General features: G+C 38.7%; 1 protein-coding gene across 1 annotated transcript in view; it reads right to left on the bottom strand.

The window, feature by feature from the left end:
- The window catches only part of NELL2 (neural EGFL like 2), a 150,276-nt gene that overhangs the window by 60,815 nt on the left and 71,243 nt on the right, over positions 1–18,218 (bottom strand). Inside the window, exon 13 of the mRNA XM_056341603.1 lies at positions 8,437–8,562. Within this exon, the coding sequence (XP_056197578.1) occupies positions 8,437–8,562 (126 nt within the window). The remainder of the gene's footprint in view (positions 1–8,436; positions 8,563–18,218) is intronic.

Raw genomic sequence — 18,218 nt, 5'->3', positions numbered from 1 at the left:
CAGTATACATGCTGTGTTATTTCAACAAAATCGCAGGTCCCTGTTATGGCATTTCAAGTCCATCTAGATACCTGTGGTGCTTCCCACAGTGGGGGCATCTGCACTCTGGGGATAAAGATGGGCTGCATTAGTATTGCAAAGACACTGCCTCTGTTTCCTCAAAAGCATCCTCTGAAGACTTACATTGTAAACAACGCATTAACGAAGGAAAAGGAGGCAAGATCCAACCTTTGGCTATACACTATACCAAAAAAAAAAAAAAAACCCAGATGAGAGTTTATTTCCTGGCTGATAGGATAGCAAAAACTGGGCACTGGCACATAGAAAGCAGATTTTTTTATCAGATGTACACAACTAATATTGACACTTCCAAAGATGGGGAGAGAAGAGAAAGAAGCCTCTAAAGGTAACTTCAATGTCTACAGAAGAATATAACTATACTTTTAACACTTCATGTTCAAAAGCAGTGGAGACAGTTTGGCAGTTCTAAAAGAAAAGAGTCTCCCACTCTCTGGAGAACATCATTAGTCTGACATCTGACCCAGCACCAGCATGGAGATAGAAGTATTCTAGGGATGTTTCTTTAAAATCCTTCTTCATACACACACACAAACACACACTCAAAAACCCCACTATCCATCAGTGCTTAGCAAAATACCAAAGCAACAGGTATCTTTCTAACTAGGGACATCACCAGTGGCATTAGTTGAAATCCAAGTAGATGTCTAGGCTGTTTATAGGCCACAGCTATCTACAAGAATGGAACCAAACAGGAGGGCTTAGGAAGGACAAAAGTTTGATTGCTGTAGGCAAAGCAAATGCAAAATAAATCACAATGATGTGGCCTGTCGGAAACTGAAATGAGGAAGCATTAATGGCTGCATGGGGGAAAAAAAGCACAAGGATAGGTGAGAGAGTATCAGATGCACATGTGCTGAACAGGCTAAATGAGACAATCTGTTCTTTACACATTATTTCAAGGTAAATTTGCTTCAGTCATCCCACAGTATCATTAAAGAGCTAAGAACATGGGTCAGATCTGAGAAATTAATGTCAAAAAGTACTGGCTACTTATCTGCAGTGGTGCAGGCCTTTCCCCTACATTTTCCTATTTACTACTGAAACCCCACACATAATTATTGTTTAGTAAAATTGTTATAATAATTCCTACTTTTTGCACATTCACCATCACTATGCTGCTAAATGTGTAGTTTTCTCCTTTAAATCTTTCCCATATGTCAAGTCAATCTCCTCAGACCCTTAATTATTTTAATGTTGATCTTGGAATTCCTTCCAATTTGAAACAGATTTGTGATTTGATTTAATTTCACTTGAAAAATACACAAAGCTGTCAGTATTCTAAAGAATTAACATTTCAGGTGTCACTCAACTTGCCACTGCCAGGCTTCTTGGTATTTTATGTGGAAAAAATTATTAGACTTCAGTTTACTGTGAGAGGATATTGCAGAAAAAAAATTAAATGCTGCTGAATGTACTGACACCGTTTTGGAAAAATGTTGTCAGAAAAAATCACCGAGACTCATAAAGACTTAAATAGGCTGGGGCAGAGGAGGAAGAAGACTTAGCAACGTCCAGCTGGAGACACCTAGTTAAAGTCCAGCGAGTTTGACACATCTTTCACTGCTTTGAGTAAGCCTTCCATATGGCCAAGTCAAAAAGCCCAAAGACCAAAACCATCCATATATTCTACTCAGTCTTTTACTTCTACAGAAGTACTTCATCCCTTCTATCTATTCAGACTCCAAAGAACCAACCCTGCAAATGTTCCGACCACAGTCACGGTATGTAATATTAAAATCTTTCACAATTTTCTTTGGAAGTCAGAAAACAAACAACAAACCCAGGAGCAGAAACGTGATGGTACCAGACTGTAATGTACAATAACAGCCTCACAGACTTAGAATCTCCACCAATTTTGCCATCTCCTTTGGCTTCTAAGCTATTTCTTTCTAAAAGCAAGCAGCAGCAAAAAATCAGCATGACTTGGCTTAAGTGAAAATGAAACTGAAAGACAAAATCATCTGGAATGGATTCAGCAAAATGGTTATGAAAAAACGTTACAAGGTCTGCACGCATGTAAAACCTGTACATGAGCACCCACCGCTGCGCACGGCAGCAGTCCCACACAGCTCAGTGTTGCTGTGGGGATGGACACAGCTGTTCACGTGGCTGGACCATGCCTGGTAGAAGTAGGCCACAATTTGCTACATGCCTGATGAGCTTTTAATAATTATTCGGTTAAGAATTCATATATATTTCCTGCCAAAGTACAGCACAATTTTAAAACCTCACTGGTGTCAGGGTATGAAGTTGTAGCTCACACACTTCTCTGTCTCAAAAAAAGAAAAAGAAAAAACAAAACATGTAATAGACAATTTACTAAACCCCATAGATAACAGCATGTACAAACATTAATTCAACCTGGTTTATACACTGACACAGTTCATACGTCGTATGTCTACCTTTCATTCAGTCATTTACCATCTTACCCACACACACGTACAGGGAGAGTCAGCTGAAGATACTGTCCTAGAGTACTCATGGAGAAGCCTCAGCGCCTCCCTCTCCAGCACCACTAAGCATGTAACACAAAACATCCAGGGAGGAATTCACTGGGAGGGTAACATCAGCTGCGTTACCTTCCCCACATCACCACAGGGACTCCCACCCATGGGAGAGGCCAAGCAAACCACCAGCACTTCTACCAGGGTCACTCCCCCCCTTTTAAGCTGGCTGGAAAGCAAAAAAAATTATAAGAGAAGGTTGCTCATGAGACTGCATGGAAACACAGCCTTAAAAATCATCTGGAGCTCAGAAATGCCATGGCTTCTCCAGGCCACAGCATTCATCTTCCTCTTAATACAGTCTAGGGAAGATGCACTAAATCTCACAGGGTCTTCTTTCTTCTCTTCCATTTTTGATGGGTTACTTAGATAGGTAAGCAGTCCCAAGGAAGGGAACTAAAGACATCTGTTCAGACTAAATGGGATTAAACGTCCACTGTGGCTAGTTAGAACTTCTCCTTGTTAGAGCCATGTGTGACAACGGGAGAATAATCATCTCATTTCCTAACTTATCCCTTTTCCATTTAAAAAAAAAAGAAAAAGAAAAAGAACACAGGAAAGGATATGTATTGTGCTCTTCAGAGCACTCCTACCAGCTGCAGATTACACAGCAGCCTGAAAGACGAGGTGACATCGGCCACATCCTTGCTTCTAGAAGGAAAACTTCCTTTTTTCCAGCCAAGAAAACAGCCTGCACCTTTCTGTAATCCAGGTAAAGATGTGAGTGTTACTATTCCAGAAAAATAATAAAGGTATTCAGATTTAATCATATCTAACAGTGACGCTGCAGTGTACTGCTACACATACTGAACTACCCCAGCAGAGACTCGTGCCATTTTCCGCCTCCCTTCCCCCCACACAACACCATTGCATTTCAGATTCTGTGAAACAAAGCGGAAAGGGAATGAGATGATACCAGTGTAGGAAAAGCACGGTAGCCCTGGGCATATTTTTTATGCCTTTAATTTGCAGTTTGTTCACCCGTTTGGCATATGGGTGCAGCTTAGGACTCATCTCCCCTTCTCATAGCTATGATTGATTTCTGAACATGAAATCAGTCACTAACAACAGATTTCTGTGTAAATATGGTTGTGACTAACTCAATCTAACCCTGCAAATCTTGCTTCCAAGATGAATACAAATAACAAAAACTGAAATTGATGTCTTCATTACATCTTTTGTTGTGAAAATCAAAATGTAATTCAGATCTATTGTAAAACTTGCAATAAACATGCCAGGAAGGAAGAGACTGGAGCTGTTTTGGAAGCAGCTATATGCTGTCTAAATCAGTCTTTTGTGCCCAGGACTCTGACAGAGATAGATAGCACAGATTTCTTTTCAAATGTCTCATACAGGAGGAAAAACCCTTCAATGTCACTGATTTTATGTCTCTTTTCTATTTTGATCAATGACTTCTAAATTATATATGTGTGCATAGAATAGAACAATAAGCCATTTTACATTAGTCTGCTGGCAGGCTATGTGGACATCACTCACACCATAACCCGTCTAACCAAGGTTCAGGTATGATTTTTCCTTCCCGTGCTTCAGCTATCCTGTGCAAACAATGGCATATTCACACCAATCCACAGAATATTTTCTTCCTGATTAGTAACGTTCCCAAGGACATGCTACCAGAGCTTCTGGTCCAGCTTACAATAAGTTGACTATTTTATGCACAGCTACAGTTCCATGACTAGATTTGAATACACACCATTACAAGGAACAGTCTGACCTGAAATATATTTTAAAATTTTAACATTTAGTAACACACGGGGTCAGTTGTCACTTTTTTACCCTATTCTTATTATTCCTGAACTAGATGAAAAATCTGCCTCTTCTTCAGTTTCATTGATATTTCAGCTGGCAAGTTAAACACAGAATTGCCAATGAGGCAATCTGCCAAGAACTTTAAATTCTGCAGAAGGCAAAAGAGGGTTGAATGATTAAATTTAGTCGCAAACACTGGCAGAAACAAAGTGCATCAGACTCTCTGCACATGAGTACTAAGAGATTTGAGCAGAATTGTATACTATAAAACCACACCAACGTAAGTCCTGAAGCTTGCTAGTTTTTGTGGTATGCTTGCCATACCAAGGTGCCCTAAAATACTCGGGATTGCCTTTGTGCACAAGAGGTGTCTGTGTGAGGCTTCTGCAGGATGGCTCTCACAAGTAGTTGGCAAGAGGCATCTTTATAATATCCTTCTGCAGCAGCTGAGAACTGATGCAATCAAAGCTGATATTCCAGCTATCTTGAGGAAAATACAAAAGAGCAATGCAGAAGTTCTGTCCTACAGTATCCACTTTTTGCCTGAGTTACATAAAACAGACTAAACAATGGTATGAATGTAAACATATTTTGCATATTAATGTTTGAACTGGTCTTAAAATACCATTTCTTTTACAGACATCTTTCCTACTTCTCATTTTTTCCAGATGTGAACACCAGGTTTTTGTATGGACTATGGAATCCATCAACTATTCTGTGCAGCTTCTACAATAAATCTGATTATTGGAACACAAAAGAAAAATGGAAAACCCAGAAAATTCTGTTAAGGATAGTGCACAGCCTTACTTTCATAGATATGCCAAGTTAAACAGGGCACTCTTCAGAAAACCTTTCAAAGATATCTCTTTAATTTGCAGTGCTCTCTCTTTGGTATATCATGATTGCTTTTCTCCTTACTGTCCTGCTTTTCTGCCAGATAAAAAGGCTTGGTTTATGCCCTTAACTTCAAGAACTAGCACCATCATGACAAGAAAATTGAGCTTAACCAAAATAATTCCCAGCTGTAATGAATGGGCCATGAGCTCATGATGCACAGTGACATATGCTGGGCATGGACAAGTTGGTTTCTTGATTCTCAAAGTGCAAAGATTTCTACTTTCTGTTTTCTACCATCACAAAAGGCAGATTAGATTGATGGATTTAAATAGAGCAAAAGCAAGGTTGGCTGAGATGGGCTGAGATCCCACACTTTACTGCCTTGAGTCTCTAAACAAAATGGATTTGGAAAATACTTTTCTGTCTCAAGTCCTAAATGTTATTTGTTTAGCTGAATGTCATTAAGGGTCCACTTAAATGAAAACCAAACAAACCAAAAAAAATATGATAAAAGTGAGTATAGTGAGTTTTTATTGTAAACTACTTGCTTTAAAATACAACGGTATGTTGTAAGGGAAAATCACACTTATGAGGAGTCAGCTATACCTAAGCATAACAGCCTAGACTAAACCTGTTGGTCTGCCTGCAGGACAGCAAAGTGCTGTCACTAGCATCATAAACTCATTCCCACTGTTATTTTGCACCGATTTATTAACATAGACATCTTTCAACAAAGTCCTGCAAACATGGTTAGTGTTTCTACTACACAGAGCTTATGCTGGTTCTCAGAACAGAGCAACTTTCTTCGGGAGAGACAATGCTAAGCAATCTAGTAGATTAAAACTTCCATAGGCTCCATGTTAAAGCTACAGCAATATACCCTCCCCACTTGTGTGCACTTTACCTCTTAGATTTGTATCTGGGCAAATGGGTGCACATGAAAGTCTCTGAAATCAGGAGCCTTAATACATGGCAAAACCTGCAAAGAACAAATAATATGCCGAGGGGTGGAAAACCTACAGCAGTCTCATGTACAGATATATACACTTGCCACCTGCTTTAGTACAGTCCTATAATGTAAATGGTCTCAGTGCCACTCATATAGACTAAAACAAGCACAACATGCCATTTACTGATCAAAGCACATGACTTTAAATGTATCCCATGTTTCCTTCAATTTTTAAAACACAATTAACCTTTCACTCACTAGTTGTTTGGTGGTGGAAATGTCATGCAAGAGTCTCCTAAGTCTACATACTTCAGTAAGTGACCAGTGCCTCCAGTGGAGGTGCTCACACTGGTCATGGAACCAGAAAAAAACCTGCAGTTATGCTGTGACACATACACTTAATGACGTTAGGTTGCCATTCATGGAAATTCCGCCACCCAACAGGCACTGAAGCCTCGTTGTTGCCTCTCTTTTAGTTTGCCAGTATCCAAAATTCACTACAATTTAATTCCAGAAAAACTCCAGGTCACAAATGACAGTAAGTGGCATTGCTCAGACATACAGAGTCACTGCATGACTTACAGTTCATCTGGCCTAGCAAGACTTTAGATTAGAAATCTTACAAAACTATTTCATCTGCTTTGCTTCTTTTTGCGTTAACCTTTCCCAGCTTGATCAAGGGACAGGTGGAAAAGAAATCATTCAGTTTGTCACCCATTTTGTTGATTTCACAGAAAACTATAATTTACAAATGTGGAGCCAAATGCAGTTTAGAATGTGAGATCCATAATGGATTTCCAGCAGTTTTTACACCAGTTTGACTGTTCACAGCTCTTTAACTACACTGAACTTCAAAACAGTACGTTTCAGCAAATATGAGGAATGCAATGTGCGGAGTACCGAGAAATAACTTTATTATATTTTATAGGCACTGAATGCCCCTGTGAAGTTGTTTGCAATGGTTTACTGTCTGCAGAGTTCAATCAGAAGAGCAAGTTAAGGGAAACAAAGTGGAAAAAGTATCACAGTGATTTAGATAAAGTCAGTCCTAAAATAATCCCGACATTCACACTCGGTAGGTAGTGAAACAATTGCTTTACTCAACTGAGAGTGTGGGGAGACGTGAGAGAGTGATCAGAAACACACTGATTGCTTCAGAAGGACCTGCTGCAAGCAGGCTATAACCTGGTCCTTCAAGAACTGGGCTCACTGCAGTAAAATACTGCTTGCCAGTGTCTGTGAGAGGAATATCAAGTGCAGGTAAGACAGTACGCACAAAAAAATCACACATACGTCATTTCAGATCCATGTCCCTGTGTGCTGTGCATGTTTGGGCAAGCAAATTATGCCAGTTTACGAAGAAGCTGTTTCTGTACCAAGACGTATCATTGATGCTCAAAAACACCAAGACATAATGGACAGAATTAAACTGATTTCGAAATTTACTTCACAGTGGTGTCTCCACATTCCAAATACGCTCATCCATTTATAGCCAGCTTTACTGTTAGATAATGTGGACTCCAAGGAAGTTTTACTGAACAAACATATCCTCTTATAGAAAGAGGTAATGCTTTCCCCTGTGCACATGAAATAGTGGTATTATTTTGTTCACACACATTTTTCTTCACTGAGAAAATGTGCCACAGCTTTGAATAATACTTGCTTTATCTGTCTAGTAGGAAAAAACACATTCCTCCCTGGAACACTTACAGTCAACCTGGCTCTGATATGGAAGGCTGTTCTAAATGTTCAGTGTTCATTCCATAACGCTAAAATATCCTGCAATAAAAGAAGACTATAAGACAAGAAGACAGAAAATCAGCATGAATCCAGCACCTCCTCTAGAGCATCCACTGGCAGTAGAGCAAAAAGGGAAGATGCAGAGATTAGACCAACCATGTTGTCCAGTGGCTCAAGGCAGAGAGAGCTCCTGCCCTCTGAACTCAGGATTCAGCTGGGGAACCTCCCCAGTGCAGGCGAAATCAAAATGAGGAAACAGTCACTTCTAATATGCAGAAAATTTAACTCCATCAAAAGTCTGCAGAAAAGTCATTTTAATTCAAGTGAACTCCAGATTGCCTTATAATTTCAGGCAAATGATACAGCATACACACATTCTGTAACATGCATTAGCTTTTCTGCACTGTAACCTTGTAATTATTTTGAGTTTCATTCTGTTTAATGTTTCATGTAGACATTCTATGACTCTAACAAATACTAACTTCAGAAGAATCACACCAGTGCTCCTAAATACCACCATTCTGTTATTTTCTTTTGCAAATACACAGCTCTTACCTGTACAGGAATAATCATCAATGCGTATATATCCTGTTTTGCAGATGCACATGAAGGATCCTGGTGTATTTACACACATGGTATTCTCACGACAGTAGTGCCGTCCTTCAGCACACTCATCAATATCTGTGAATAAGGCAGAGAAACATGAGTCAATGTCAGTGGTGTTCTTTGCAATCTCTCAATACACTGCTGCTCACTTCCACCAGTAGTGGGTTAGACTAAAAAGTTACTTGAACAGCAATGCATTTTGGTACGTTTTGTTGGCTTTCTCCTTTAAAAAAAACTGCTTGAAGTGTTCAAACAAGAGAAGCAGCATGAGCTTTCTGTGAATAGCTGTTAGCGGAGTTACAAAGAAGATTACATTGGCTTACATCTTTCCTTTTGAAGTGCCTATGATGTTATTCCTGTGATTTAAAAAAGAACAAAAAATATAACTGGGGTCCCAAAGAGCAGACCAACTGCCTCAGCACTGCAATGCCATCCATCACTGTACCTGTAGTCATTGCAGCCATCAGTATACAAACACTACTATATGCATACTATATGCCTTTGATCTAAGAGGTATTGTTGTTTGGGAAGAAACTGTAAGGAACATGGTAAGACCTGAAAAGACACCAGAACTTACTGTAAGTTTATCTTAGAACTATAAAGTAGCCAATCGGTAATTTTAATATATAAGAACACATATAACTATACATATCTACATACATATGTACATAGATACATACATACACACTGTATCTGAAAGGAACCAGAAATAATCTCATTTATATAAAGACTTGTTCTGACAGAAAAAATTGCTCTTGGTCGGGGTGAAATACCTGCTGCAGTATAAACTCCAGACATAAATCACTGTACGTATGGACTTCTAGATCTGATTGGTTTTGATACTCCCTTGGGCTGCAGAATTAAGATACATTTCTTGTACCAAGTTATATTTCAATGGCAAGAAGAGAAAGAACCACAAATAAAAAATAAAAAAATTCTGCACACTATTATTATGCCACAAAAAAGAAAAGCTATATTAATTTGGAAGTGCTTAGTAGCATGCTGTTCCTGTAATACTAATGATAAAGAAAGCATTACTGAGATGCTCTGTACATCTGGTTATATTGTCATGCAATGTGCCACTGAACCTTGCTACAAAAGTATGTTAAAAATCAGAAGGGTGGATTGTTGACTTGGGTTTTTCCTGCTCATCAGTTTTGATTTCCTCCTTGTTTTCAATGATGTTTACAGCTTTCAGAGTTGCAAACAAAATCTCTGGATGGAAAACAGTGTTGTGTTCCAGAGTGATGATAGTTCAAAACAACAGACTGGATATAAAAACTCAAATCAGGGTTGACTTCTTAATGCTGCAATGCTAAAAGTCAATAGTTTTAACTCCTGTACTTTACTCCTGTTTAGGTCGTATGCTTATCTTCCAGTTCTTCCCCTCTTCCCAGTGCCTTTAGATCAATAGCTACTTACCAGCTGCATTCCTCGCCTGCTTTTTGTTCCCGTTTACATTCCCAGAAGATTTTACTTCCAGTACAAAACAATGCAACACACTATTAGCAATTCCATACTAATTTCCTAATTTCATTAAGTTTTGAAAAAAACTTCTACTGTCCCCAGTTTCTCTGCCCAGTGCAACTGTTCTGCTGGAGAGCTGTGGACAGTTGGCTGCAAACTACAAAGGTCTTCACTACAAATGCTCAGGGTGATGAGCTCAGCCTGCTTTGTACAAATTCAGTTCTTAAGAGTTTCGACAGCCAATATACTTCAGCTGGTTTTCTTCCCTTCCTTTCACTGTAAGCTCTGCAGGCATGGAAGAATCATTGCTCTATTAGGGTGTTGGTTTGAAAAACCTGACTTTCTAATTTTCATGTACATACACAAAGGTGTATTTAACAAATTTAATAAATTGAAATAAGTGTATTGCATTTACAGTGAGCACAGTGAGCATACTAAAGCTCAAAATACATTTTGTGAAAGTAATCTAAGAAAGCAAAAAACAAGTGAATCTATCATAAGGCTATCACAGAGGCAGCTGGGTTTGCATGGGAAGTGGAACGTGGGACAGGTCTCCCGACATGCAGATGTTCTGCAGAAGCATAAACGCACAGATCACAAAAGCAGCCAGCAGTTAAAACATACAAATGCTACCACCACAAATAATGCAACTTGTGTCTTTGATAATTTCAGTTCACAACTCTATATTAAATTAATCGTGTTGATTTGTATTTAAGTAACAACATCAGTCTTCAAGAAATCAGAGGCCTTAGGTTCCTGGCATCAACAGACGGCCTAGGAGCTGGCTTTGGCACCCTCAGTAAATTCTAAAGATTCAAAGCCTCAAAATCATTAAACAGAACTATCTCAAAAACTATATTAATGATTGCTTTGGCAGGTAAATAGCCACAGGAGACCCAAAAACTCTAATGGTTTTCTTTTTGCAGTGAAAAACTTAAAGCTAATGCTACTTTGATTCAAACCTCCTAATTTAAAAATGTTCTAAATAAAAGCTTTCATTTTGCCAACATACCACACATCGAGCTTTTGCAAAACATTTATAATTGCCTTTATTTCAAAACCTTGTTTGTACAATTGTTACCAAAAAAACCCCCCACAAACCAAACACAACAAACACACAGCTGATCAAGTTAACTTTGAAATGTTTCATTTGAACAAATCTAACACTTTTTTTTCAAGCTCATTTCTGAAGATATTGTCCACATTTTTTAAACGCTCACTGGAAAACAAAACTCTTTCCCACCCAGTTCTCTAGAAAACCTGTACAGAATGCACAGCAAATAAAGTGATTATTATTGCTACTATCATATTATTATATTACATTGGCACCTAAAGACCCTAATCAAGTGTCAAAACTATTGATAAGAAGCTGCTTTTACAGTTTGCAACGGTAAAACAATGCCACTGGACATGAAAGATAATTAATATAAAAAGGGTAAAGTGGCAGTCAAATGACAACTAGTCACGCAGAGACTGACCACACTAAACCCATGTGATTCCATTCCCCCTGTGGCACTCCAAATGCAAGCTTCCTGTACATTAGGTTAAGGTATTACAGATCAAGGAAGACTGAACTGGGGCAGGGAAGAGCCCATCTGTTCTCTTTCAAAGCTACCAAAGTAAAAGCCTTTCCATCCTGCTTACTGGTTGAAACACTGCTATAGCCTTTTATTCACCTTTAGATACAAATGCACTAAGTACAACAGAAAACCTGATGCATTTCAATATCTAAGAAAGCCTACAACATTCATCTTAATTTTCCCCTGCCAAAAGCCTAGTTAGCATGTTAATGCACATTAATGTCTTACTGTTTAGCCAGTAAGATGCTGAAGTCAGTTCAATAGGATGAATGCACCTCTCCAATGGCTGTACACATTCAACAATAAAGACTTGTGTGCTTGGAGTCTGTGATGTGATACTGAGCCACTGGCTGTGATGTACTGACAACAACGTAGTCATGGAGATCATCAACCTGCTCTGTTCCCAGTGGAACAGATAAAAGAGGCATCTCTGGGAAATTTTTTTAATGCAAAAGTGTTTGGAATATGCACTTCAATGATTTATTTATACTTGCAAAAACATCAAAACTGAAAAAAAAAAAGCCTTTCCTCATCCCCCCAAGCACTCAAACAAAATTTATGCAAAATATATAACCCAGGAAAAGCTTCCCTGTATCCCTTCCTCCTGCACCCTAAATGAGTTTGCTTCCCTAGAGTGAAATTCCCAGTTATGTTTTACAATCCCATTAATAAGAGAATTTGACCTGCAATCTATAAATCATTGTTGACCAAAGCCTCACACTATCAAACAAAGCTTCTCCTTAGGCCTCACTATCCATCATTGCCTTTATCCATGACAAAAGCCTGCCAGAACAAATGAGTCTGGTACTAAGTCAGTAAATCTGGGCTGTAAAGACAGAAGCCTATTTCCAGAACTGAGGATCCTTTATCAATAGTGTCCTGCCTCCAACCATTTCTTTTAAAACTCAATGGCACCTAGCACCAGCGTAAGTCACACTTACAGAGGCATATGGTGGGGCAGGGAGATGCTCTTGCAGGACTTTTGCAACAAATATTAACTACCTAGGAAGAGAGCAAACGGGAGCATAAAGAGATTTATTTATAAAAATTTGTTTTGTAAGTGTATCAAAAATTATCCCAAACACAGGAGCAAAGTAGATTAGACCTACAATTTTAAAACAAAACAAACAAAAAAACTACTGTTCTGTGTTAACATCCACATTTCCAGGTTTTCCACCTGTCCCACACAACCTCATCAGCAAACCCCCATCCTGACCTGAGGGCTCCACTGCCAAGAGCAAAGGCATCATTTACCCACCATTCCTGCGAATCTTGGGCCTCTCTGCTGAGAATCCCAAGGATGGATGCCAGTAATGATGGTCATCATAAAGAGTCTTCAGGCCCTTATTTTTATCATTACTGGCTGACTCATAGAGAAATGGATAAGCTGGGAAAGGTTGAGACTTCCTGGTGTGGTCCCTGACCCAGAAAAAGGGCATCACAAGATCAACAGATACTACTGAACAGTTAAGGGACTATGAAAGAGGAGAATGAACAGCAACCAATACCATTGAAAAAAGTAAACATGGATTTAAAACCAACACAACCTTTCCTACATCCTAGACAGAGTCACAAAGGAAAACAAATTCTGTCCTTTTTGTTTCTCTTTGTCTTCCCTCCACCAACAGCAGCCCTACCTTTCTCACCTTCTACCTCTAACACTTCTCTGCGGTTTTCCTCCCTCACCCACTTTCTACCTGAGTAAGTTTGGTCCTGTCTCCAGATATTGCTCACCTCACATCTCCTCCTGTCTTCAAACCATCCCCTCACCAGCTCCTCCTCCTTAAAAGACAAAGAATAGATCATAACTTCCATAACTCTGAAGCAAGCTCTCACCAGCTTACCCATCTGTGGAAATATGGGTTTTTTTCCTTTCACCACTAAACTCACTATCTCACCCTCAAACTCTTCTTCACAACTGCTCGAGTGTTCAGTACATTAAAACTTCCCAGTCCACTGCTCCAATAAAAATGTTCTTAGTAGGGTGTCTCCCACTTCCCCAACTGTATTTCCCAGCTCCTATTCTCTTCAGGCTCCCTTGAGCTACAGCCTGGTTTCAGTAACTCGTGGCTTCCACAACATTGTCCACCTATGTGTCTCTTCCTGCATATACCCCTTCTCACCTGCTGTCTAACTCTGGCACAGCCCTTGCTCCTCCGCCTCCTCCCGTTACTATTTCTAGGTTCTCCATCACCAGGCAAGTCTATGGTTTAACTACTACTGTTACTCCAAACAGCCACAAACCAATCACTGCGCTTTTGTTTTGCTTTGCTCTATCAAATCCAGTGTAGCAGTTTTTCCAACTGACATATTCCACAAAGGATAACTCAACTTCAATCAAAATTGTGCACTTTCTCACAATCTCCCACATTATTTATTCCAGCTGACTGCACCACCACAGTTGTCATTACTCATACCCTCTGCAGATAATCTGTGACTTTTTCTTCTCCTTATATATATAGCCCTGTACCTTTGATGTTTCCAACAGCCAGTAAGAGGCCTGGCTCCAGCAGCAAAATTACCAAGTGGTCATGCATACACAATCTGCCTCTGAAACTGGGGGGGGGTTGTTGTTGGATTTTTTTATTGTTTTTATTTTTGCCTACCTCTCTGCAGCTATGTGTCTCTCCTCCCTTGAAAGAGAAAAGCACTAAAAGCTAAGGAATCACAATATAACTAACCTTGTGAACCAACTACAAGAACATACCCCATGTATTGAGTTAAAACATACAAAAATAACCTCAAGCATACACAAAGACCAACGAGAAAAAATAAAATAACCTTCCACCATCCCCACCATGCTGCTCCTGGCAAAGAACTTGGGCTACTATCAACTCACTGTAGCAGTGCATAGAGAGGGTAAGAGGAAATGGGCAGCTACTTGTATCTACGGTTATTGAATTATTAATGGACCTTAGAAGAAACTGAGTGAGTTGGATTAGAAGTGTTAGCACTGTTGTAACTGAATTAATAAGAGATTGTTGTATCTTGACTAGACTGCTAAAGCATCAGTTAGGCTAAAAATAAATTCAAATTACTGGATCTTCACACAAGGTGTATTCTTTCCTCGCCCATAACTAAACTGCACAGATAACACATACACACATTGTACACATCTTGGTGCTTTTCCCTTCACATTATTTTTCAACCTCTGTCTTTGCTATAAGTTCATGATTTCTTTGTCCATCTCCTGCAGCCTGAGAGGGGGCTATTAGGGACTGAAAATACTCTTAAAATAAAAGCAAAGTCACTCAAGGTCTATATTCCCTGACAGAAGCTCTATATAGCTTTGAAAGGACACAATACAACATTACAGCATCTTAGAAATATCATTTTTAACAGTACAAAGAGTTGTTTCTATTTCAACTTGCCCCAGTTTTTGGATAGGAAGACAGACAGTTGAGATAAAACTGTCCTTGTTAAACATGCAGTAGGAGATACTGTTCAACAGCTACCTGTGCAAGTGAGACACTTGGAAGAAAATGAAATCTTCATCTCAGTCTCATGAAAACATCACTGGACTTCACATACATTATACAGTTTAAAAAATATATATATCAGACAGGAAATTTTTGAAAACAAATATTGTCTGCTATCATGTAATGTTTTACTTGGCAAACTGCATCTTCTTACTATTTAATATCTTATAATTAATTCATATGATAGTGTATACATGATAAAACAAGTAATTATATATAGTTATCTGTCAGATATGAAAGCACCCCAGGGGGGCTTTTCCTTAGGCACCAAATAACTAGTCTGATGTAGCTGCACACTGAGAATAAAAAGGATGCTGTATATAATTAATTAGTGAATTCCAAAAATCAGAACAACTTACTGAGACTCCAGTTCATGATCCATCCCCCTCCAGCACAGCACTCAGAAATAGGTCTTTAGATTTGAATTGCAAAACAATCTTGTTTTTTTTTTGAAGTATGACAGCTTCTCATCATTTTGAACTGTGAATGTCACGAATTTAGATATAATTGCCACCGTTAGTCTATTTGTTTCCCCCTGTTTTAAAAGGGGACTAAGCAGCATTAATATTTTTATATAGAAACTACAAATATATATCAGATTCTTCTCAGGAAGAGACAGCACAGATTGTACTGCATGTGTGTATTTTAAAAGTCCTCACCAGAAGACAGATGCGTGTGTAACAGAATAGTACCTGTAAGCTGTGGTGAGACCCCTGTGGGTGGGTTAGACTGTATTTGGGGTTTGCGTCGGGTCTAAAGCATGCAGCACATTCTTGCAATCTATCCAGTAGATTACTGCTTGTTCTACAGAAACAAGTGGTGGTATCACAACTCAGTAGTCTCTCAAATGATGCCACACTAGTGAGAGTACCACAACTTATACAATCGCTGTGGCTGCTATTACTCTGCACTCTTCATGAAAGAATATTTATTTTAAATTCAGTTTGGTTTAATGCCAGGCATTTCTGTGTCTTTATTACAGCTCTTGGGGATCCAGCCTCTACATATTGTTAAGCCATGCCACACTTCTAGACTGCGATTTTAAAAGTTTCAAAAGAAAACCAAGTAGCTGGCTGTGGGTACTTTTAGCACAGTGACAGCATATAATTCTTTCAGTAGTCACCTCCCAGCTACTAGTGAAAACTGGAGAGAAAGGAAAACACAAACAAAATTAAGGCTTTAGTATATTTTCTCTTTTGCTTTGAGGTTGCAGATTTAAGCAATTTGTATGAAAACTTTCACCTTAATTTCTCATTTAAAGACAAAATGCAACATATGTTTTTATTGTTGGTGGTAAAGGGCTGCTCTCAGTACAGTAAAGCATCTCCTTACCAGGCACTGGTAGCACAGAAGAGTTTACAAGAGTTTCCAAGAGGCTCCTTTTATATGATTAGTTTCAGCTTTTTTTTTTTTTTTTTTAATCATAGTAACATCACTGTCAGTCCTGCCTATGGGTGGATGATAGAATCAGTCTGAACATATTTCTGTAGAAGTAATTAAAAATCGAATAACACTGAATCACATCCTGTAATTTGTATACATACAAACTATCTATGCCACTATTACAGGCAGTGGTACTATTTGTACCCCAGTATGCATCACACTTTATGAACTGGTGTCAGGATACTGCTTGCACACTTTAAGTTAGGAATGTGCTTTATTAACCTGCTGAATAAGAGCCATGGGCAACCAAGAAGGATTTGACGCACTCTGACACACTGACACATTAGAATTGGCCTGATAATTCTTCATATTTATTTTCTTATTAACATAATGATGGAAATAAGATGACAATTACTGCCTTCGCTGAGAAAAAAATTATAATCTATTAATACTGTTTAATATTAATGTTTAATTTAATATTAATAATGTTTAATTACTTTTTAATAGAGATTTGGAAACAACACTCTGCCCTCCTGGAGCGAAAGTTTTTCTTTCTGCTTGATTAGTTTTCAACCCAACTGAAAATGACAAAGTAATGACTCAAACACTGCCAACTGATGGAGATGGAAATCTATTTCTTAGCTATATATGATGCTATTTCCACATCTCACTTACAAATAAGAATTCATGTATGAAGACAGAAGCTCAGGTAACCTTCCCAGTTTATCAAAACTGACAGTACTGCATAGCTCCTAAGCAGGACTCTCATCCAAAAATATTGTGCATACCATGAAGACAGCAAAGCTAGCAAACATGCCAGTAATGGTTATTAAAAACCCAGAGGACTTAATAAAATATATTTTAATACTCTGGGGTTTATCTCCATTACAGAGGTCTCCATCCTACTTATGCTCTTCCCAATGTTACACTTGCTTAAAGAAAAAAATGTGTTGATTACTGTACTTGGCCAATATGATGCTATTGCAATTTGATTATTACTTTTCATCTTTTGTAAGATTTCTTCACTGAAATCTGTAGAAATCAGGCTTATTCTGAAAGTGTAGTTTACTTTGTAATCCATAGTTAAAAACAACAAGATTAACAGTAAGATTAACAACAGATTGTACTAATTATGTAAGTGAAGAAGTGTCATGCTTTTGCTGTTGGGGAAGAGGCTTGAATAATGCATTGGTATTTTTACCCAAACATAGGGATAAATTAATAAATCTTTCCAAGCAGAATAAGAAGATACAACCCTGAGCTAAAGGAAACCTGACGAGGACCAACCAAGTGGCGCTTCCAACGTCTACTCCGGAAAGAGACGACTGCTTACTTCCCTCCACCAATGATGAGTCAAGTCAAGCCAGCTTATTCAAAAGCAGATTTCTAAACTGAAGACCTTCTCCCCTCAAGGGAGAATCATTAGTGAAGCTGATGCAATTCTCAAATGCAGACAGTCACTTGGTCTTTGGTCTCAGTTCAGCTGCTACACTTGAAACTGGGACAAACATGGCAACAGCAAAGAAACTAGAGGAGTTACGGAGGGAAAAGGATACATTAGAATAAAAATAGAAAATGGTTTCACAAAGATTTGTTTAATAATATTAAATGATCCCCCAAAACGATACCAAAAAAGATAAGGTAGCTAGGTTGTGTACTGTGCAACTAGTACAACTAAATTCCCATATATCAGAAAATAAACATTATGGTCCACAGATAACCATAAGGTAAATTTGTGAAGTGTGAAGGGTTGACCTTTGTGAGCAATTCAGCATCTGCCAGCTGCTTGCTCACTGCCCCCTCCAGTGGGATGGGGAGAGAA

This window comes from Falco biarmicus, chromosome 5 (genome assembly GCF_023638135.1).
Source record: "Falco biarmicus isolate bFalBia1 chromosome 5, bFalBia1.pri, whole genome shotgun sequence".
In the NCBI taxonomy this organism is placed as follows: domain Eukaryota; kingdom Metazoa; phylum Chordata; class Aves; order Falconiformes; family Falconidae; genus Falco; species Falco biarmicus.
This window is presented reverse-complemented; position numbering and strand designations above follow the sequence as displayed.